The sequence below is a fragment of the Leuciscus leuciscus genome, assembly GCF_965113295.1.
Source record: "Leuciscus leuciscus genome assembly, chromosome: 24".
NCBI lineage: Eukaryota > Metazoa > Chordata > Actinopteri > Cypriniformes > Leuciscidae > Leuciscus > Leuciscus leuciscus.
The window spans coordinates 8714123-8738441 of record NC_138723.1 but is presented as its reverse complement, the minus strand read 5'-3'; the positions used below and the strand labels follow the sequence as shown (position 1 = coordinate 8738441).

At 38.8% G+C, this 24319-nt stretch overlaps 1 protein-coding gene and 2 long non-coding RNA genes across 5 annotated transcripts in view; 1 reads left to right on the top strand and 2 right to left on the bottom strand.

Annotated features, from left to right (window-relative positions):
* Positions 1 to 24319, bottom strand: part of LOC309489907 — a 112120-nt gene that overhangs the window by 45261 nt on the left and 42540 nt on the right. The gene's annotated exons all lie outside the window — the stretch shown is intronic.
* The window catches only part of ptbp3 (polypyrimidine tract binding protein 3), a 70886-nt gene that overhangs the window by 26543 nt on the left and 20024 nt on the right, over positions 1 to 24319 (bottom strand). For 2 of the 3 annotated variants that reach the window (XM_082158812.1, XM_082158814.1), the window contains exon 2: positions 8618 to 8693. The exons of the other annotated variant lie outside the window; for it this stretch is intronic. In XM_082158812.1, coding sequence (XP_082014938.1) covers positions 8618 to 8642 — 25 coding nt within the window. In that variant the 5' untranslated portion in view covers positions 8643 to 8693. The remainder of the gene's footprint in view (positions 1 to 8617; positions 8694 to 24319) is intronic. 3 annotated transcript variants of the gene reach the window in all.
* Positions 19111 to 23395, top strand: LOC309489905. The gene is made up of 2 exons (XR_014202561.1): positions 19111 to 19242; positions 19320 to 23395. It is a non-coding gene; the product is annotated as an uncharacterized lncRNA (long non-coding RNA).

Here is a 24319-nt window from a genome sequence, read left to right as displayed (position 1 = left end):
CTCACGAAGGACCTAGAATGAATTTAACAAGATACACTAGACAGAGAGACATAGGCAGAAACTGACAATATGACAGTGGTGGGCAGTTTCTCTGATGCTCCCCCCGAAACAATACAACAAGCCTCTTACAGGATTATGCAGGCCTCTGTAGTCTGTCAAGACTCCAAATGGCACCCATTGTGGGGCGTTTGGCACTTGGCTATGTCCAGGGGCACATCACAGGCTGGTGACAGGTTTAACAGAGACAGACCATGGTGTAGTGCCTGCCTCAGATTTCAACACTTACAGCTTTCACATTCTTGCAAGCCCATGCAATCCTTGTGTTCGTCTGATTGTAGATAATGGCATCAAAGCAATTTGTATCAGTCTCAGTGTCAGATATAAAAAGATCCTAGAATGTGCATGTATTATACGTTTATTTTATTTTTTTACCAAGACAGATTACAAACTACAGTGGGCACTGGGCAGACTTGTGGTCAATTTGCCCAATTTCCCATTGATTGTCCCAAACTCACACCACTGAGCCAAAAGATGACATGTCCGATCACAATATGTTTGAAAGCACTTATTCTTCACGAAGTCAACATGCAAATGGCTTTCGTAAAATTGTCTCAAAACATTAAATTGGGACAGGACAGGAGAAAGCACTTTATCACTGAAAGTTGTACACTTCACCCTGAAGTAATTTCAGAAGCAAAAACAAATGAATGGGCATTTTAGACTCTGCTTTTATGTATTTGTCTGGTCCTTAGTAGGCCATGTATGAGTGATGAACTTAAAAGCTCTATTACTGTAATACACGGACAATTTCTGCAGCCACATTAAAATACGGGTCAAATCTTCCTCAGATTGTATGTGGGGTAAAACTGGTACCATGCTCCCTATGATGAATAAAGTAGTGTGCAAGGATGAGTGACTGTGAGATAACTCTTTCTCTCTCTCTCTCACGCATTGATAAACTCTTTCTTTCCAAAGTTAAGCCTGCCGACGAGAGGAAGCAACGAGAAACAGCAGTGCACAAAAGAAAGTGCTACCATCAGCATGACGACCAGCCACAGTTAAAAAAATGAACAGGCCCAGCACAGTGATCCAATCTTTTCCTCGCAGTCCAGAGATCTTTACAACACAGCACAGTGTATCCCATTTCCCCCCTCACAGCTCACCAATCTAAATCCTCCCCTCGCTGCCCAGCACAGTGATTCCATCCCTTTCTGACAGTCCAGAGAACTAGACCTTTCCCTAATAAAATGCCCCACAGTGATCTAGACTCTTCCCTCTCAGTCTAGCACCATGATCTAGACTCTACCCTCTCAGTCCAGCACAGGGATCTAGACTCTACCCTCTCAGTCCAGCACAGGGATCTAGACTCTACCCTCTCAGTCCAGCACAGGGATCTAGACTCTACCCTCTCAGTCCAGCACAGGGATCTAGACTGTTCCATCAGCCAGCACAGTGATCTAGACTCTTCTCTCTCAGTCCAGCACAGTGATCTAGACTCTTCTCTCTCAGTCCAGCACAGGGATCTAGACTCTTCTCTCTCAGTCCAGCACAGGGATCTAGACTCTTCTCTCTCAGTCCAGCACAGTGATCTAGACTCTTCTCTCTCAGCCCAGCACAGTGATCTAGACTCTTCCCTCAGCCCAGCACAGTGATCTAGACTCTTCTCTCTCAGCCCAGCACTGTGATCTAGACTCTTCTCTCTCAGTCCAGCACAGTGATCTAGACTCTTCTCTCTCAGCCCAGCAGTGATCTAGACTCTTCTCTCTCAGCCCAGCACTGTGATCTAGACTCTTCCATCAGCCCAGCACAGTGATCTAGACTTTTCCCTCAGCCCAGCACAGTGATCTAGACTCTTCTCTCTCAGCCCAGCACTGTGATCTAGACTCTTCCATCAGCCCAGCACTGTGATCTAGACTCTTTCATCAGCCCAGCACAGTGATCTATTCTAGACCCTTCCCTCACAGCCCAGCACAGTAATTTAGACTCTTCCCTCACAGCCCAGCACAGTAATTTAGACTCTTCCCTTGAAGCCCAGCACAGTGATCTAGACCCTTTCCTCACAGCCCAGCCCAGTAATTTAGACTCTTCCCTCACAGTCCAGCACAGTGATCTAGACCCTTCCCTCCCAGCCTAGCACAGTGATCTAGATTCTTCCCTCACAGCACAATAATTTAGACTCTTCCCTCACAGTCCAGCACAGTAATTTAGACTCTTCCCTCACAGTCCAGCACAGTAATTTAGACTCTTCCCTCGAAGCCCAGCACAGTGATCTAGACCCTTCCCTCACAGTCCAGCACAGTGATCTAGACCCTTTCCTCACAGCCCAGCACAGTGATCTAGACCTTCCCTCACAGCCCAGCACAGTAATTTAGACTCTTCCCTCGAAGACCAGCACAGTAATTTAGACTCTTCCCTCGAAGCCCAGCACAGTGATCTAGACCCTTTCCTCACAGCCCAGCACAGTAATTTAGACTCTTCCCTCGAAGACCAGCACAGTAATTTAGACTCTTCCCTCGAAGCCCAGCACAGTGATCTAGACCCTTTCCTCACAGACCAGCACAGTAATTTAGACTCTTCCCTCGAAGACCAGCACAGTAATTTAGACTCTTCCCTCGAAGACCAGCACAGTAATTTAGACTCTTCCCACGAAGACCAGCACAGTGATCTAGACCCTTTCCTCACAGCCCAGCACAGTAATTTAGACTCTTCCCTCACAGCCCAGCACAGTAATTTAGACTCTTCCCTCGAAGCCCAGCACAGTGATCTAGACCCTTCCCTCACAGTGATCTAGTCCCTTTCCTCACAGACCAGCACAGTGATTTAGACTCTTCCCTCACAGCCCAGCACAGTGATCCCATCCCTCCCCTCTCAACCCAGTCCTTCCTCTAATAGCCCAGCATGCAGATACCTTCCCATCCCTCACAGATCTTCAAGCTTCACCTGGTCTCAATAGGCTTTTTCTTATATTCCCACCGCTACAGGCTTGTGTTTACAGTCAATTTGTCATTTATGATGCAACACTGACACTAAAAGGAGAAGAACCTTTATGAAATTCACCGCAGAGAACAGATTTACAACAAAAAACAAGCCTTATCAAACCAACAGACACCAAGCAACAACATGTAGTCCTATGAGGGTTATTATAATTTGTGTTGCCTTCTGTTTTAAGGTGTCCTTCTGGAAGCTGGTGTCAGCAAACATTTTAGTTTTTCAAAACCATGATAAGTGTTGAATTCTTCCATGACATCATAAAATGAACTAAAAGAGACTATACTGTAGCACTGTGGGGAATAAAAGTGTGCTTAAACCATGTTTGCAAACATATGCACATACTGATCCAGATCAAATATAATCAGGGTTTCAAATGACTTGCCCAGTCTGACTGCAACAAATACAAACCCACATTTAATACTAACGAGGTCTGCCTTAGTACAGACCCGGCATCTAGATTTAGTCAAAAGCAATATGGATAATGAAAAACAAGCTTGCATCTGCAAGACATCTACTGTTAACACACCGAACATGGGTGCGATTAAATAGGCAACAAAACAAAACCTCCAGTGGAATAACTCAATGCAGGCAGAGGCAGTAGCCTACCACATGCAGAGAGTTAAAGAAACTAGATAATCCCTTTACAGAACAGGCAGATTGTATTCACATTATTTTCCCACACTGCAGAAAGGACACAACATGCTGAAAGAGTATAACACTGATGTTGAATAGCTCTTAGTCTGCAGTTTTTCACCCTGGAGGCTCATTGAGAATATAAAAATGTTCAAGTTTTAATAAGCTCAATTATGGAACTTTAGCATATTTTAAAAACCTCATATGCAACCCCTTATATGCATAATCTTACATACATTTTGCTTTAATATTACTGAACCGTTACTGCAACTATGGATTTATATATGACGCATGGATGAGACCCTGACGTATCCTAGAGACAGGCATCTCGCCACATATCAGCCAACAGGAGAACAGGAAGATGATTGGTCCACTTTTCCAATGACCCTGTGTTACCATGGTGACCATACACATGACCTATCAAGGCATCTGGCTTCTCCATGCCAATTCATCTCATTGTGTCGTTAACAAATCTTATTGTTGTGCATTTAATGTGATTAGAGGAACCATCCCTGAATCGAATATGCCACAGGCTTTTCAAGAGGAAATGAGTAAAAAGGATCTTTGAAAAGCACTAGCCATATATAAACTCTATGCATGGGATGGTTTGTGCTAGCAAATCTAGATAGATTTCTTACATTACCAAAGTTTTAAATAATTGGCCTTTACAAACTTTAATGAATCATTCTGTTTTGTAGGCAAAAAATGACAACATTTAAAATTAAATGAATATGAACTATAAAAGGAATAGGCCTAAATAAAATAAAGCAAAAATAAAAAAAATAAAACAATAAACATGATCCATGATTTTATCTTATATTTAATTTTTTTTTAAAGTTACAGTAAATACATTTGTTACAAAATATTTCTTTTTCAAATAAATGCTGTTCCATTGAAACTTTATATTTCTCTTTTAAAAAAATGAACACCGTTTCCACAAACATATTAAGCTTTCTCAACATTGATAACAATTAAACAAACAAGTTTCTTGAGCAGCAAATCAGCAATGATTTCTGAAGGATCATGTGACACTGAAGACTGGAGTAATACAAACAACTCTAAAATACTAGGCAAATATCAAACTTCTGTTTGTGCAACAAACAAAGCCAATACAGGATGAGGAAGTTGTTCTGCAAATCACAGGATTTCTGCAGCACTGAGGCAGCATTATCCATTTGTAGAAAGCATCCGTTTTCCGTGATATTTGTCTATGCATCACCCAAGAGACTAGAGAAGAATCTTATCCTTGCTGTCACAGTTAATTCAGCGATGCACTGTGAAATCCCACTACAGTAAAACTGTTGCTAGGACACCACAGAATTCACGGAATGCTGCTCACAACCGAGCTCTCTGTGACTTCCCGTCAACAATTCCCATATCTGACATTCCTGAAATGCCACCCTACACCACAAGTATTACCTTTGCGCAGTTCTACCTGTCTGTTGTCACCTCTCACTTCCAATGAAAAGTCCTTGAACATTTATGATCCATCATGTATTAGGGTAAGAACAGAATAGTCTTCAGTTTGATAAAGGCTGGTTACTCACTTACACACACCATAACCTCAGTCAAACATGTCTGATCAGCTTTAACTCATGGTTATGGGCTTTACTGTCAACTTTGCCAGGGGCAAGAGGGAGTATGTCAGGTTTGACAGGGCAGAAATACTTTTGTACTGTTCTGGCAGAGTGGTCCCAGTAGACAGCAATCAAGTGTGCATGTGTTTGCCAAGGTGCAACGACTCCGAGCCTTTGGGCTCTCATATGCTTGATGTGCTGGAACACAAGGTTTGCTTCGTATAGGAAAAAAGGATACGGTCCTTAAATGCTTTTCAGATAACAAGCTCTGATGTTATACAGCCATAAATGACAGTGGTAAAGGACAAAGCAGTGACTATAGGACCAGTGTTGGGGAGTAACAAACTAAACTAAACAAACCAACACTTTGTCCTAAGCAGGCGCGCTGTGGCGACATGCGATAAAGGGTATATTTTCCATGTTAATTAAGAGCTTTTGTCACGACAGGCGACATTGGATTCTATTAAAAAAAACTATTTCGGCAACATAGCGGTTGAAACAACAACATACAAAGTCTCAGGTACTGATTATGTGCTTTATTTAATCTTAAAAGTGTTTCTTAAAAGTGTTCATTTTGCTTTATAGCCATTCTGGAAGTGGAAATGGATCACCTCAGATCTTGAAAATAAATTAAACAAGAAAATTCAAACTGTGAATTCAATGTGAACAAACACAGCTTCAATGTAGTCAGCTTCTTTTTGTTAGTAGCTTGTGCTTGTAGTGTAGCTAACAGTGTAGCTAACTATTTTAAAATGGTAACTTGACTATAGTTTAACTTGTAGCTTGTCACATTTACAGATTCAGCGTAGCTTCCTCACACTGTAAAAGACTAATGTTTAATTTTAGCTACTATTTTATATCAACAACTTCCCATCTGTTCTAATTACGTTCTAATTAAACAAGTTTTCAGCTAAAGTGGTCAGAAAAGAGTAAATATGCCTTCTAGTATAATTATTACCATTCAGTTAATGACAATATATACAGCTCAAAGAGTGTGAACAACACAAAACACCAGGGAGGAATTTGAAAGCATGTTTATCAGTGTTAAACAGCAGGGACTATATTGACCTTGATGTAAGCTAGCTTGATTGGGCTATCAGCACACAGACTCAGGGTCAGCTTTGTTATGGCTTCCTTAGTTTTGTGTAGCAACGACCACGATGTACTGTGAAGGCCATTTTGTGCCAAGAAACCCAAACAATGATGCGACTGACTACATAACAGGGAAAACAAATGCCTGAGGTCAAGTTCAATTCAAGATTGTATTTTGTGCTAATTTGGCTAAATGCTAATAATGACTGTGCATTTCAGACTAGCGGTTGAAAGATTTTTGGCACCATTCAGCACTAGACCACATTAAAAGCCATCATTTTGCAATTATTTTGCCGAATCACTAAAATGCCAAGAACATCTTAAAAGCTCTTCATTGGGGAGCTTTCATGAGAAGCAGAAAATATCAAAATATAGAAGCTGTCCGGAGGCTATCCCTGGTCATTCCACTTTAAACTCTGAAAATAATAGAGACACTGTTTCCCTTTCCAAAGCACAACAACATATTAAGGATTATTGTGTACCAGGGGAAGGATGAGTGAGCAAGAGAGAAAAGAAATGGCAGAGAGCAGATGATGGGGTCATTTCATTCTGCCCTCCATTTTATCTCCATTCAGATGCTCAAATAACAGCTAATACACTCGCCAACCATTTCACCATCATACACTGATCATTGCATAGTTCATTTATAGTGCCGTTAAAAATCCACTTTGCATGCACTTCCAAGGTATGAGACTTAGGGAGTTTTTATCACCGTGAATCAAATGCTGAAATTTACATATGGTAATGGCCGTTTGATTTCAACAGACTGGGTCATCTGACCAATCAGAGTGAAGTTTGACCAATCACAACAGACTGGGCCATCTGACCAATCAGAGCAGAGTCGGCTCTCAGAAAGGTGGGGTTTAGAGAGACCGGATCTTTTATCGAACAGTTTCAAGACACTGAGAAATGAGGTGATGCTGAAATGTATATTATGAGAAAATTAAAGTATTTTTTTACTTTGTTGGATGTATGTGTAAACCTGTTGTAAAAATTAGGAGCCTTTAAAATAATAATAAGGGCACTTTAACAGACTTTATAAAGATCTTAAGATGATTCCTGTGTGATCACGACTGTGGGAAAATGTTTCGCAAATCCATAAAAAATCCATGAAAACAGTTTGAATAGTCTGTTTTACACTTTTCATGGAAATATATTAAGAATGTCAAAACGAAACAAGGTTCGCCACCCATTTATCTTTTGTAGTATGACCTTTTCATTTTTTTTTTTTTTTTGTAAGATATTGGAACAAATCTGAATATTCAGCATGGAATAAAATGTGTAGGTGAAACATATAGGGGTAATACATAAGGGATAACTTACAGTTGCTGATCAGGACTCTGAGCTGAAGCAGAGGTTTATGCGATAATGAGCAGCTCACTGTAGCATACATTATCTCCATTATTACTCGGCTACTTAGCAAATAAATAAATGGGCATAAAATATTGATCTGAATTTAAATTATTTTATTATGCGAGTGATATGAGAGACATTAAACTAACACAGCCACTATGTAGGAAATCAGCTGACTGGGACAAGTTGTTTATCGCTCATTATACCGCAGAATGCTGTAATTGACCAATCAGAATGAAGGATTATTTTTGCCGCACTTTTACACCCTTGCTTAGCAGAAAAGAAAAGTAATTTCAGAAGCAGAGAAGGTTATTCAATTTTAATAATAGATAATGAAAACACATTCGACATGAATCGCGAACAACAACATTTATTAAGAAAGCAAGCAGGGACAACTTTGATTTCATGTGGTCTTTAAATCTGTGACCGAAAGTAATCCTGCACTAGGGCTGGGCGATATGGCCTAAAAAAAGAAATTCAGCATTTAAATAGATTTTTTTTAATAAAATCAGAGAACAAAGAAATTGTTCAAAACAAGTTTTAACTTAATTTTTTTTGATTATCCCTTGTGGGATTTGATCTGGATTTCCCCCTTGGGGTTAAAGTGCAATTAGAAACAACAAGCCAAAAATACAAGATGGCAGGCCCTGCCTTTGTAAACAGTGAAAATGTAACATAACATAGAATGGGTGGAATGGGATGTTGTTCGTGCATCTCTATGGCAAACGCTGAGCCCGTTCGGACCTACGGGAGCCCAGAGGGGAGCGTCGGCGGATGTTAAAGAGAAAACCGATTTTCATTCAAACAAGTCGACGTAAACTACATATTCGAGTGAATCGATAAAATCGATTTATCGCCCAGCCCTATCCTTCAGATGAATAATTCAACAAAAAGGCCAAGTCAAGTCATCTGAAAATGGTCTGAAAGTGTCTAGCCTGTTAATGGAAGTGATGTTGATGAACAGACAGTACCTGTGGATGGAGTGGAACTGCTCATGGTAGTACAGCAATACGAGGAGACGGAAACAGGAGGCTCTCCAGATGCCCACTGAAACACACAAATATAAAATAAAAGTCTCAGTCAAAATGAGTCAACGTGGGAACCAGAGAAACCACCCAAAACACCCCCTATTACACCCTTATATTCCAAACTTGGGTGTAAATGTTTAGCAAAATTGAATTCAAACCTGTAAAATCAACCATCTTTAAGTGATACTACAAAAAAGGGAATGAATTCAAATGTATTCCAAAACTAAATGCTTCACTAAACTATTCCTCATGTCATCGGCATACATGGATGGTGACATTATCCTTTCAAAATCTAATAACACAGACCAGCGTGACGAGTACAGAAAACCAATCGAAAGGCCCTGTGCCGTATCAAAGGACTGTTTTTTTCAGTCCAGAAGGGAAATTTCAGCAGCGCATCAATTCCTTGAGGACGGTGTCTAACAAGCACACAAATGCATCCATTAGCAGCAAATTGTTTGTGAGGTGAGCAGATCAAGAATACAATCTATTCAGCTACAAGATGGCTGGCACGTGATCCTGCCCTCAGATACTGTAGCCAGACTCTAGCGCAGTGCATTACATGAGAGCGTTTAGCGCTGCATAATGCTTGCATTGCCTCATTTTGGATAAAAAATAAAACGACAGATCATGCATAACGTCAGGTCAAGTCAACGTCAGGTAAATCTAGATTTATTCTCATTGGCCCATGAAAACCTCTATGTGAACACACAAAAGTACGGGGATGCGTTTACCTCGGAGGACACGTTTTGTACATGCCCACAGGCAGGTGAGTTTGATCAGGGCTAGAGCCAAATTATTCAGGAAAATGGATCTGGAGTTGCCCAGCCCTGCTCTAGAGGAAATGTGTCCATTTGTGTTGTATTTCCTGAGCGAGGCTCTTACAGCTCAGGGAATAACGCTGTAATTGTCTTCCTCCTCAGTTTCTAATTTTGGAGCTTTTTTGTGACTGAATTGAATTTCTTGTGCTAGACGATAAAGAATGTGCAGAATTGAGACATTTTATGTTTAATCTACTTAAAACTATTTGGGCAATTCAAAAGATATTTAAATCTGTGTTGTTTTAGTATACTTTACTTTTTGATATACTTTAAGTATATTTTATATACTTTTTACTTCTTGTTTTTTTTATACTTTAAATTACTTTTTATTTTTAATATTTTCTGTTTTTATTTTCATTTTAGTTTTAGTAATTTTATTTATTTTATTTAATTCATTTTTTTTTATATATTTCTATTTAGATTTATTTTATTTTTTATTTTCAGTTTTAGTTTTTTACTACTTTAGCTTCAACAGTTTTTTTCCATCTAATATTTATATTACTTTTTAGTTTATTTCAATTAGTGAAAAGGATTTTTTTAACTCTGGTATAAACAAATCAAATGTCTTCCTAATATTAACTAATGTTTAATCAAATCATTATCATGATCACTTAGTTATTTGGGGGAGTCAAACCAAGTATGGGATCAATATCCCGTCAAAAGTATTGTGGTCACGAATCAAAATAATAACAAGCGTAAAACAAAAATTTTAAAACACATGTAAAACTATATTGCACAAACTGAAAAAAGTAAAGCAAAATGATCAGAATAGCACACACACACACACACACACACACACACACACACACACACACACACACACACACACACACACACACACACACACACACACACACACACACACACACACACACACACCATACACACACACACACACACACACACACACACACACCAAAAAAAAGAATAGTACAAAAGAGTAAAATATGAGCAGAAAATGTAAGAGCACAAAGTACAGAGTAATAAAACCAAGGAAAACATAATTTTTAAGAAAACATGAACATAAGTTTAACTTTTGTGCAATATCATTTTTAATGTGATTAAAGTTTAGACATGCTTGTTATTTTTTTATTTACGCTTATTATATTTTGATACGTGACCACGTTGTTTGCTATTCTGATCAATTTGCATTCTTTTTTTCAGTTTGTGCAATATATTTTTACATTTTTTGATTCATGCTTATTCTTTTTTGATCCATGTCTGCTATACTTTTTATGTGATATTGATCCCATAGTCCAGTCCTAAACACCAAGCTCTTCAATGGTTTTCTGAAACCAAATGTTAAGCACATAGTGAATTCAAAATCAGAAAAACAAATACACTATATTATAAAACAGTTAGTTTTGATCCTTGAATTTGATTGGCCAAGCAGACCTCCAAGAGTGCTTATATTTAGTTTAACATCATTGATGTTAGTGGAAGTAGAGTGTGTGGTATTATCAACAAAGCATTTGCGTTTTATCTCATTCCAGTATCACTCATCGTAGGTTTCTCTGGTGATGGGAGCAAGAAATGGAAAACCCGGAGTGGAGCAGGAACGGATTAATTACAGAAGGCTTTGAGCGGGAATGCAAAATGCATTTTGTTCCACTCGTATACTCTATTCCGTCTTTTTGTGTTGCCTGACAACACATAACACTCCTTTTTATTCCTGTTGAAACTATTTTCATTGGCAGATTAAAAATATACAAACTAACCGGTGGAATTTTGCGACTGAATATCCGTTGAGCTGTGGTTTGGTCGCACACAACTTCCTCTGTGATATTGCTTAAAGTTATGAAAAAGAACAGGTCATTTAGAGATCAATCATAACGGTTGAAAGGTCACAACCATGTGAATATTAGAACAAGACCGACCTCATTTACATACCAACGCTGTCTGTGCTATTCGCCAGTAGTTTTCGCATACAAAGAAATTAGCCAATCACAACAAAGGTCATTTACATTTAAAAGCCTTAAAGGTACAGAAGCAAAAACTGGCTGTTTAATTCTAAAGAGCAGAGAGGGTAGATAAAACTGCAACAGATTTTGCTCCAAGAAGCCAGGACTAACATTATTTTCAGACTTCAGGGCAAAAATAAACTGCTGCCAAAGGTCAGAGACATGGCCTGCTGGGAAGAGCAAGAGCTCCGACATGTTGTGTACGTGGGAGACGTTTAGTTCGAATCCAGGTTGGGTCATTTCCCGATCTGATTCATCCACCTTTCCGGTCTGCTCTCTCACAGTCAAAATCAATAAAATCCCAAAAATAAACAACCAAAAATGGATATGTGGCCTTTGTACCAAATGAACAATAGGTTTTTGCGATCCAAACACAAATGTTAACTAAAGTCTCATGCGTATAGAAAAAACAACTGAATCAATTCAGAAACATAAACTGCAGTCATGCAGACATTCGAGATCCACCTCCAATATAAATGAGACGGCGCAGTTTTTTTAGTTCTTATTAAAAATTAGTTCATGCACAGGGTCATTCATGACACGCACACACACAGCAGGTACGAGTTCAGCACAGCGCTTGTGTTATTCAACTCAGCCAGGTGTTGTTGGAAGGGAGAGCTGGCTTCACAGGCGGAGCCACTGCAATGCTGTCTCCCTATTGGAGCGCGATTGTCCCCTCAGCCTACCAGGAAACAACACAAAGCCTATCTTCGCTTTTTTTAGATGGAATTCAAATGAGCCCAGGCAGAGTATGAATATGCAAAAAAAGGCACAAAAACGATAGCATCTCTTTACCCTTTACAGCTAAGCCCCTCTCTGATGCATGTGACATTTTGTGCGCAGAGATGGGCTGAGAGTGATGAAACACGACACTGATGTTCAGCGCCCGCATCGTAATTGGCATTTCTCTGAACACGCCCTCAGAGGGCCAGGACAGGTCACGGGTCACGCCCTCACCGGCGCACGCTACACGTCAGCACCGGCCGCCAACTCCACCACGCCATTTTCCCACTCCGCCATCATTATAGCTGAGTGTCTTTAATTAGTTGAGGGGAGAGAGAGAGAGAGAGAGAGAGAGAGAGAGAGAGAGAGAGAGAGAGAGAGAGAGAGAGAGAGAGAGAGAGAGAGAGAGTGTCTGATTGCAATTATATCCTTTCATTGGCATTCTCCCATCAGCCTCAAATTCTGTATGAAAACTGGAACGCTACTCATTATAGAAACAGACGATTTTGACTTTCGATAAGGTCCAAAAGTGTTTGGATTTTCCAAATATTTGATCATCAGATATTTTTAGACGTATTTCATGAATAGTCACTGTATTTACTAGATGTGATATAAATAGAGCTCCTTCGTACGTCAAAGGCTGTCAAGGATCTGTCCGGGTCATGCTTCAGCCTCAAATGAAATAAAATAAATAACTACTCATACTTTGCATTAAGGAAATGAAGCCTCATTAAGATCTGTTGCATTATTTTTTCCATAATTTTTTATGAAAATTAGGCACATTTCCCTCCAGTAGTCATTACTGTAACGCAAAACACTCATTACTTTAATGTCATCTACGTCAGCCAGCTAGATCATTTTATGTTGGTGATATATTTAATTAGCAGAATTCAGAATAATTAACAAAACAAAAACACAAGTGCATTTAAAGCAACAGACGACAAAACTGCGACGCGTGCTTATAATAAACTGAACGTTATCGTCCATTAGTGTGGACTAGAGATGCACCAATGTATCGGTCAATAAAAGTAATACTTTTTTTAAATAGTTAAAAAACAGCCAATAATCAGGGCTGATTGTATCCTGTCAATCAAAAGGAGGCAGAAAACACGTCAGACTGCATCTTATATAGTGTGTGTGAAGAAAAAGTCTGAATGTTTTGATGCTTATAGCACAAAATAAAAATGAATGCACTTCAGAAGGTATGTTGGGCTCTGTTGTTAATTTTAACCTACCGGTAAATATTATAGTTATATCTAATGAGATGGTTCCTTGTATATACAGCATTAATTGGGAGAGATTTTCTTTCCTTAAGAAAATCAAACTATCGGTATCGGCAGATATCGTGAATTATCGGCTATCGTATCCGCAGAATTTTTTTTTTATCCGTGCATCTCTATGTATTGTTATTACTTTAGTTATTTTTATAATTAACATTTTTGGTGTGAACCAAGTGTGCCGCACATGTCCTGAAAATTTAAGCCAAGCATCCTGATCGCCCCCTGGTGGCAGGCTGCAGTATAGGTCAGAAACCCCACCCTCTCCATGTAATCGAATGGGACGCGAGCCAAACTCAAAAATATTTCTAAAACATTTTCTTGAGTGGAAGGAAGATCTTTTTTTACCGTCTATGTTGTGAACGTCTAATGGCCCTATGTCTAATGGATCTAACTCTCACATACGCATTGTGCCATCCCTAATGGTCAGCCCTAAAAATAAAAAATCGGGAATCATTACGGTAACGAGAATATGGAAAGATAATGAGTGTCATTTTCATGAAAATAATGTTATAAATAATCTTCATTTTCTTTTTGCTAAATATTATTATTTTACTATTATGATTTTGGGGTGAAATGTGTTCATGTGTTCATGAGATTCACCCTGCCAGCCATCTCTGCTAAGTCATCTAGTTTGTGTTCCTCCAGCTTGTTTATCTCCCCAAACATTCTCAAAACGCTTTATTGGGTGCTAATGCAAATGAAAATGCACAGGTGTGACTGGTTTTCTTGATAGGGGAGATGTTATTTCCGCAGCAACAAACAAAAAGCTGCTGCTACTTGTTGCTGAATGTTATAAGACGTGTTGCAGTTGCAAAAAAATCTCCTAGGGAAATTAAAACTTTTTAAATGATCTTTTTAAAATGGAGCGGAAAAGAAGATGAGGCTTTAAAGATAGTTAATAATAATGGTTTGATCATTTTATAGCCTGGCTGGGGGATATTCTGTAATTAACAGGGACAGAGAAAATGAAATCAGGTTGTCAGGGTTGCAGAAGTTAATAATGTAAAAGCGCAATTTTCACCGTTCATTAATCTGGAGAGCACATCGCTGGAGGTTATCTCCAGGATTTATTATTTAAGTGTGGACAAGCTATTGTCTTGACACACAGCATCTGAGTAAACAAGGTGCAGACTAAAAACAAACACAAACACGCTTTTCTTAAAAACTTATTTAAACTTATTTAAACTTGGTGCATCATGTTTGGTTACAAGACATGCAAGAACATTGTTGTTTGGAGTCACTGGTGTCATATGATGCGTCCTGAAGCATCATATTTGAATATACGCAAACTGCATGATATTGGAAACAACAACATTGTAATATTTCGTTTTTCTGCGATATATCGCGATATAAAAAAACAAAACAATTTTGTCAGATTACTTGAATAGCTATGTTTGGGAAGAATTAATAATTCTAGAATGAGCAGGGTGATTTGTTGAGGAAAGCATCTGCAAAGAGAATAAAAATAACTTTAAAAACTGAAAAATAACTTTTTATGCTTAAGGCATTTTTTGAGTGTGAACCCTTGGTTTTTTTTTTATGGAATATTGCATTATTTATTATAAATGATTTATCCGTGCACATATTTGTATTTTATTTCGTATGCCCTCAATCTTTAATCAAAATAACTTCCCCTCCCTCTTGCAGCATCTCTACTCTTCTCTGATGATGTGTTCACTGGCGTGAGGGCGGAGCAACCTGTCACTCACATGAGATCCACCAATAGCAAACCACAACCATCCAATCAATTCCCCACGGACAACATCAAGACCCGCCCTACTTTTTTTTTCTTGTTTGAGAAGCAGTTTCACTCAGATTTACGTCACAACAGGAAAGAAAAAGTATCGCAATTTCCATTTCATGTTGACTTTAAGAGTTGAACGATTTGGGAAAAATTTTAATGTTCACACTTGTGTACTCTTTACAAAAACCAAATCACTTTAATAACCATAAAGTGAACAACATTTTAAATAAACAAATCACTTTCATAAGCCACATTTGTTTGGCTATAAAATAATGTGATTTTTATAGTGATTATTATTAAATAAAAATATTTAACAAACGTGTAGTAAATTAACACCGCATAGCGCATATAATTATTTTATTTAATCGCAGCTTTAATGATTTTACTGTCACATTAAGTCATATCGCAATATCAATTTTACTTAGATATATCATGCAGGCCTACCGCAAATGCAAATGACATTTGAGAAAATCAGATTTTTTTGTTCAGTTACTTTTGGTCTGTGCAAAGCCAAGATTTGTACATGAACGTTCAGAGAAAAGCGCTTGAAATTTGGTGAACTCTGACCTGCGAATTCGCATTGTATATATTCATACTTTCGCATTGGCGAGAAGATTGTATATATATTGTTTTACATTTTGAGTGTATTACTATTTGTTATGTTGAAATTGGTTGTTCAATCAATATTGAGGTGCATTCTGGGGTTGAATGAGTGCTCTCAATAATGTCCACTATGGTTTCAGACACCACTACAAATGCCTGTCCCCTCATAATGCACTATATATGAAAAAACAGGTGATTTTAGGAAGGTTTAGACTAAAGACAGATTTTCTACAAAAGTTCTTGTATTAAAAAAAGGATCCTGACAGCTCAAGCCCTCCATTCAGTTTCACTGTGTGGAAAAAAGCAGCCTGAACATTCTTCAAAACATCATCTTTTGTGTTCTACGGAAGAAGGAATGAAACTCATACATGTTTTCATGTTTGGGTGAGCTGTTCCTTCAACATAAAATTGCTCAGGCAAGACAATAAAGCCCCTTTATTCATATGGCAACAGAGAACAAACGATTAACTATTATGAAAAGCCATTTCAAAGCATTGTAATATGGTGCATAAACCCCAAAACTGGACAGAGCTATTGATCCCATGGGCACTGTGGGATGCTCAGATGCTGTTTTTTGATGTTGAAAGCAGCAAAGAGAATAACCATGGAAACAAGAGGGGTGGGGGTGGGGGGTGTTTTCAAAGGGAGGTTTCTCCTTATGTAATATTCAGTAGCAACGATGCCACCAAGGCGGATATCAGGACAAACTGCTCTCACAGCCCCAAATTACAGCCAAAACTCACAATGCAAATCTAGCGTTTGTAATGCAATTAGCTTCAGTACGCTGAGCCCATCTATAAAACAATGTATCTGGCTGTAACAGATCCTGCGAAAAAGCAGTAACACACCTGCCTGCGCCGGCTGGTGAAAGAAAAACTACCACTTCCCCGGACAGGCACAAATATTACACAGCTGACAGCGAACAAATCAGTCTCCTCAAGACTCAAGCCGTCCGCTTCCACTGGGTTTCACCACAACATGTTGCTCTGCCAAATTGCCCTGTTAGCACGGGCATTGCCAAACAATAACATTTTCCATCAGACCAAATTGAGGAATTGAAGAGTGAATTTGTGGCTGAGCGCTCTCCAATCGGAGCAGGGAACCGGGTTTTCTGGATGTACGCCAGGCTGAAATGATCTTTAGTTTTTAGCCATCTCAAAACAAGCTAAACTAGAGCCTGGCCTCCCAGCTTGGGCTTGAAGGGAGATGTAGGAGTGACGGTCTTCTCCTGCAGCACCAGCGATTTTGAAATGAATATCAAAGGCGTTAGACAGACAACAGACCATCTCCTTCCTGACGGAGATATTATGCAACGTGTGAATAATTCCTCAGCCATTTGATGTCTCTTTGATGGCCTTGTTATTCAAGTTATTGGATTTATGCATCATGCATGCTGGGACAGGCATGAAAATTTGCCCAATAATATCTCAGAGGGAAAGAATTTAGGGTGTTATTGACAGGGCAGGCAAATATCTGTGTGATTAAATAACAGAATGCACTGAAAAATATAAAGGTGTTTAAACCTGCATGTTCGGATGCATCGGACTCAGCCTGTATCAGTTTAGGTCTGCATGAAAGGAGAAAAAGTGCACACTAAAATCATTTTATTAAACTGTGTTTTGGATTTGTTTTCCAGTTAAAGTATCTAAACATCCATAAAACAAGATCAATTTACTTTAAGAACATAATGAACCTCCATAAATGTATGCTTAAAACCAGATTTCAAATTATCTGAAAATAAGATAATAAACAATTATATTGAATTTGAGATATACATAAGACCTAAATACTGATTATGAAATAGATTATTGCAACAGATCAAAGGGTGTAGAGTCAAATCTCTTTGAACAAACAGCGTTCTTCATCTGCCATCATATCTAATCATTTCTTTTTTACTATTGACTCTCTCAGACGGTGATGGAGAATTAATTCTCTGTCTGCTTTTTATCTTCTAGGGTCCCGCTGTGTGCGTCGAGTGTGTGAACGTGTTTGGTCTGCCTGAGTAACTGTTTTAACCTTGTTCTTTCTCCCACTTTTTATTGAAATCATCTAATCACCTCTCACCAGACCTCCAAATCAACAATAATTTAATTTGATCTAAAAAGGAGATAATGATCTGATTCGTAAGGCTTTAATTTATCTTTTTTAAAAGCTTTAGTGTATAATTTTGATCACTAATGTTAACAATTGTGATTGCAAAAATAATCATGGTTTTCAATGAACATTCTCCCTGTCTGTCATTGCTCAGACAAACAGAAGGTTTACTGTTTTGGGACAAACAGAGCATTTTGATAACGCCACAATGTTACACTTTTCCTGAAAACACATTCAACTCAAGAACACTTAGTATAGAGTGCACTGCTGTCAACTGCAACATAAATAACTGGAAAAAATAATAATAATAATTGAACAATCTTTCCAAGAACTGTTGCTTAGTAAACATACATTTTGATACAAGGTTGCCATATATGCATATTGGAAACACATGGAACCTGGTGTCAACAGGGACTTTCATCAACAGATGGAGCCCATAGTGCAATAAAGCAGAAAAAGATCAACTATATTGTATAAACTGTTCATTTATTAAAAATAAATGAGCTTGATGAGAATCTTATTCTTAATGCATAGCATGCTCATAAAAATAAAATCTAATGTGCAAAGCTTAAATTTTAAATTCGTACGGATGTAGGAGAAAGTGTGTTTTTAGATGCTTTGGCTGGCCACCATTTCATTTTTCACTATTCAAATCGCTTTTTAAAAGTACAAATTTATTTTTAAAGGTATCTCAAATCAGGTCAAAAAAACTGCACGTATAAAAACAGTCCAATATTTTTAAATGTCGCACATGACAGTCTGAGCAGAAGCATTTCAAGTCAAAATACCCAATTACTTTTATAACTGTTTGCAAAATGTGTAAATATGCATAGTTTACACTGAGTAGGCCATTTCTGATATCATAGTCAATATTAGATCAAATATAATGCATTCTCCAAAAGCAAACTGAAAATATATAACAGTTTATGACATTTAACCAGTCAACACTTTCATATTAATCATTTCGCAACAATTATTGCTACAAACGATATTTTTCCTCAATGAAAAAGTCAGTCTAAATGTAAAAGTTTGCCATCAAAATGAGCAAAACTGTACCTTAATCTCATCTCCAGCATGTCAGAATATTCCTGTGTTCATGAGCGACGAGAGAGAGAGAGAGAATTAAATAGAGGGAGGGAGACAGACAGACAGACAGACAGAGAGAGGGAAAGAGAGAGTACAAGGAGGAGGAGAGTGATAGAAGTGCATGTGGGATGAAGGGAAGAGTGAAACAGACGGAGCTCAAGAGAACAGTGAGGGTTCGAGAGACACAGACAGAAGGACAGAAGGGAAGATGAACCGAGGGAGGGAGGAAGAGGAGGAGGGTGTATTATGTGTGTGTGTGTGTGTGTGTGTGTGTGTGTGTGTGTGTGTGTGTGTGTGTGTGTGTGTGTGTGTGTGTGTGTGTGTGTGTGTGAGAGAGAGAGAGAGAGGCAGGATATGCGCGTGCACACTCCACCACAGGTCCCTATTGTAAACCAGGACTCTGTGTGCGTACGTGGACAGAAAGAGCGAGATAAAGAAATATGTTTGAGCACATATTAACTGAGAGCAAATAAGCGAGTGTCCTAAAGCGTAAACTCATACCGCTGTTGAGAGGGCGCGAGCATCATATTGGAAAATAGACAGAAGAAAAGACGGAGAGCAACAGGTTGATGATGAGTCTCCCTAGAAACAGCGGGAGTGCGCACGGGGAACAGATGTCCTATGGTTTCGTGTTCGCTCTCTGGCTGACACACACCGCAAGCGAGCGACGCAACAAACTACAAACAACACGTCATTATAAATCAACGACGGTGGGTGAATGCGGAATAGCATAATAATCTATTTCTGCCATTATCCACCATATTTTTCAATCCATAAGTAAGCTAAGGGGCCATTCACACAGAACGCGTTTTTGCTTTGAAAAACGCGAGAAGCGGGCTGTGGAATGGGGGGGGGGGGGGGGGAGATACGCAAGGTCTCGAGACGCGTTTCTTTAAAAGTTGAACTTCTTTTAACTTGAGCGCCATGTTTTTAGAACGCAATATCATGTGCGACAGTGCGAGACGCAGTTATTACACGTCCATCTAGCGCAAAAACAATTGAAAAAGTATCGCAGTGGAAAGGAAAAAGGCGCTCTTTGTAAACGCCAGAGAAACTAGGGCGCCGCCATCTTTAAAATATTGTTTTTTAACTCGCTCTGTATATTTCTATGGCATTGCTGTCCAGGAGTAATTATCTTTTGAAGTGGATTTACTTAATGTAAAGTTAACGAAGTTATCATGAGGACTGTAATGCTTAAAGCAGATGTCTCAACAAATGTCAGTCGACCTGTTAGATTTTAAAACGAGCCGTTCATTCATAAACACGCAAAATCGCTGTGAAAATACAGACCGGAAGTAAAAAAACAACGAGCGCAGCGCTAAAAGGGGGCGGGGCAACATGGTCTGTAGAGCAGTCGCACTAAACACGCGTTTGGACCGCAGCAAAATGAAAAACTATACTAATCCAAATTCGCATCATGTGAAGACATGTGAGAGTAGAAGATCGATGCGTCACGGCATGGCCTCTTGGCTGAATTAAAATAACGATATTTTTGCAGTAAAGTTGAGTAGATTTGATATTACTATTTGTTGGTATTACTATTTGTTATATGTTAAAATCGGTTGTACAATCAATAGATGCATTATGGGGTTGAATGAGTGCTCTTAATAATGTCCACTATGGTTTCAGACACCACTACAAATGCCTGTCCCCTCACATAATGCACTATATAAGAAAAAATAGGTGATTTTAGGAAGGTCTCTAAACTAAAGACACATTTTATAAAAAAAAAAAGTTGCACTGCTTTTAAACTAAGAACGTTTTTAAAATGCTGTGTCGCGTGCGAGACACTGCAAAAGATGCAAGACGTGAGCATAACGGTCAAACGCGTACACGTCTAGCTCAAATATGCTGTGTTACACGAGAATTAACCTCATTGGTTCTTGCTGAAGCTCAAACGTGCTGCGTAACTCGAGAATGAACCTCATTGGTTCTTGCAGAAGCTCAAATGTGCTACGTAAACCAAGAATGAACCTCATTGGCTCTTGCTGAAGCTCAAACATGCTGCGTAACACGAGAATGAACCTCATTGGCTCTTGCTGAAGCTCAAACATGCTGCGTAACACGAGAATGAACCTCATTGGCTCTTGCTGAAGCTCAAACATGCTGCGTAACACGAGAATGAACCTCATTGGCTCTTGCTGAAGCTCAAACATGCTGCGTAACACGAGAATGAACCTCATTGGTTTTCGCACATCAAGCGAACATGCTTGAGCTTCCGTTTACCACAACTGATGTGAGAGTTGATGAATGTTTATTTGTGAATAAAAGCCTAAATTAAATCTGTTCAACATATAAAGTGTTCGATATGGATTAGTTTACGATCTCTTTATGAACTTTTTGAACCGTCAAAGTGGTAGTTGCGAAGACCGTCAATGGAGGGACAGCAAGCTCTCAGATTTCATAAAAAATATCTTAATTTGTGTTCAGAAGATGAACGAAAGTCTTACGGTTTGGAACGACATGAGGGTGAGTAATTAATAAAATAATTTTTTGGGGGTGAAATAACCCTTTAAGTTGATGATTAATCTTGAAATTACCATTAAATAAATCATGTAACTGATCCATCCTGATAGATAGCTTCCAAGTTTGGCATATCACCATTCATGTGCTTTTATTGCAAAAGTCACTGATTAAAATGTAAGCGTCCTAACAGTGTAGTCAGTAATGGAAATGTTCGTTTATTGCATCACTTGCAATCTTTTCAATTTAACAAAAGTGTTCTGGTTTGACATGCTCCATTGTCGTCAAAATCATTAAATATAATATAAACACTGTAATCAACACTGTTAATTATAATGTTAGCTTTCTAGTCGCATCACTATTGGTGTAGCTGGAGTGTGAGATGAAGGAAGGGAGGGTTGTGTGTGTGTGTGTGTGTGTGTGTGTGTTCTAGCTTCATTGTCTATGATATCTATTATTGAGATGGGCCCCCTCGTCAGTAACCGGATACGATTGGACAAACACAGCTAACAGAACATTCCAATTAACTAGCGCTGTTGAAAGAGCCACAGACTTACTCTGTGTGACACTACATGCAAACAACGGATAATATAGTACAAATGGAAAGTTAGATGAAAGGAGAAGGGGGCTGTATAAGGTAACAAGTATAACAAAACATACAGGTCCACAGTACCACAGCGTACTTAGTAAAGGATTTGGACACTGGCAGGTAATTTTACTTCGATTAAAAACAGAGGGGAAAAAACATCAAACCAGCAGTTACCATTTGTCTGCATTTGCCACGACATGTTTGGGTCTGACTAATCTAGTTGACAATGCGAAAATTGTCTGTGAGATTATTATCAAAACAACCAGCCAGGATTCATCCAGAATTATAATTTATTAATAGTTTCTTTCTCTCTGAAATGCAACGAGACAACAGGATAAACCACACCCTCAAAAAAGAAATCAAGTTGGCACAGGCATTGCATGCTCTGTATTTGAAGAACGCAGGTGAGTTGAGCTTGTGTTGGTGCTTCATAGACACTCCTACACACCAAACCTCCCCAAATCTGCCTGCCGATGCCCTCAGGGGGGCAGTGAAAGACCTCCGGGGGGAGGAGAGGAAGGAAGGGAGGGTCCGGACTCCTCCAATTCACATTCACACACAGGCTGAAACCCATAAAAAAAAAGGATTCCTGCTATTTTCTCTGTTGTGTGGCTAGTTCCATCTAGATATCCGTCTGATATCCATCTAGTCGACATTCACACCTCAGATGTTGACAGAACTGAGAGAACTGGAAAGTTAATCAACACCAGTTAATAAGTATTCACTTCCTGCTTTGTGCTCTTGATCATTTAGTAGCTTACGAGGGGAAACAACCTGTCAAAAACATATCTGTAATATTATTTTCATGACCATCAAAAAGCCCCATGGAAAAGGTTTCTTTCCTTTGTTTTACAGGAAAGGCTCGCATGCATTTTTATTTAAACAGCCAATGGGCATTAGTTTACGTCACAGCCATGAAACGTGATTTGCTTCTTTCTGTTGCTAATCAAATGAAGGCGGTATAAAGAGGAGGAGCATGCTAGTTCTAGAGAGCATTTGATTGGACAACAATTTGTATACTCCTCTGTGTGAGGTCTGTCATCACTATTTTCACTTCTCCAAAATAAACGCATTCATATAGTAAAAGCTGTTTTTGACAACTTTTTAATGAGTAGGCTATAGTTAAGAGCATAGAAACGGAATTAAACCTACAAAAACAATAATCCTTATATAACAAGGGCTTTAAAAGTGAGCTCAGTCATTTTTCATTTCATTATTTAATTTTGATAATAAAAAAAATAAAAAAAATCTAAAGTAAACTATTTGCATGCATTGCGGTAATGAGAATCTGGCGGTAAAACATGCCTTAGTTGCCATGAAAATAATGTCATGTGCTTCATTCTCTTTGTGCAAAATATATTTTTTTGCACTGGATTTAAGGGTGAGATGTTACCCATAATGCTTTCCGTGAGATTCACCAAAAAGGAGTCAAACTCCCACTTGTCGAGTTTGCGCTCTGATAAAAACCTTGGTCTCCCAATCAAAAACAAAACAACAGCACGGATAACAGCAAGACAAAAAAGAAAGAGGAACTGCAAACTCATGTTACTGTGGGGAGGGCCAGACCGGTGTCCATTTCCCTTTAATATTGTAGGGAGGTAATAAAGAGGAGAGAACTGAAACCAGCCCAGCTGACAGTGAGGCCAGATAGGAGCGGTCATATGATCCCATCAAACCGAGCATGCCTTTTACCTGAGCTTCAGCGTCTGTGCATGGGGGAGAACGCAGAAACCAGAACGGCGAGAGATGTTCTGTCAAAAACTGACCCTGACGCTGGAGCATGTCAACATGCTTTCACTGCAACTAGATAACCAACACTCAAAAACATAAACAACTCTATCCTCTACATGAGAGACTAATGTGTCAATCTGTCTTTTTATGGATTATCAAAACAATACTTGCATGTTGTTGTCAAGGATTGTGTTGCTAGTAGTGATGTGTCGCTCGTAGTGATGTGTCGTTCGCGAACGATCCGTTCATTGCGTGTGTCACATGACTAATGAACCAAAGACTCGGAAGGTAAATTAAATATTTATGTTCCCTGTAAATTATTTTTGGCTGCATTATAATGATTTCTTCATTCAGAATATGATCTAGATTGCATAGGTGGATGTTTTCGGGGAATTTGGCTGTTAAAAGTATAACATTTAAAGCCACTTAAATTAACGAAATAAATAAAGATAAAGCTAAAGATAAAAACGAATAAAGATTTGTTCATATTGATGAACGAGAGAGGTAGTAAAATGATACAAACTTCCCATCACTAGTTGCTAGAACGCAC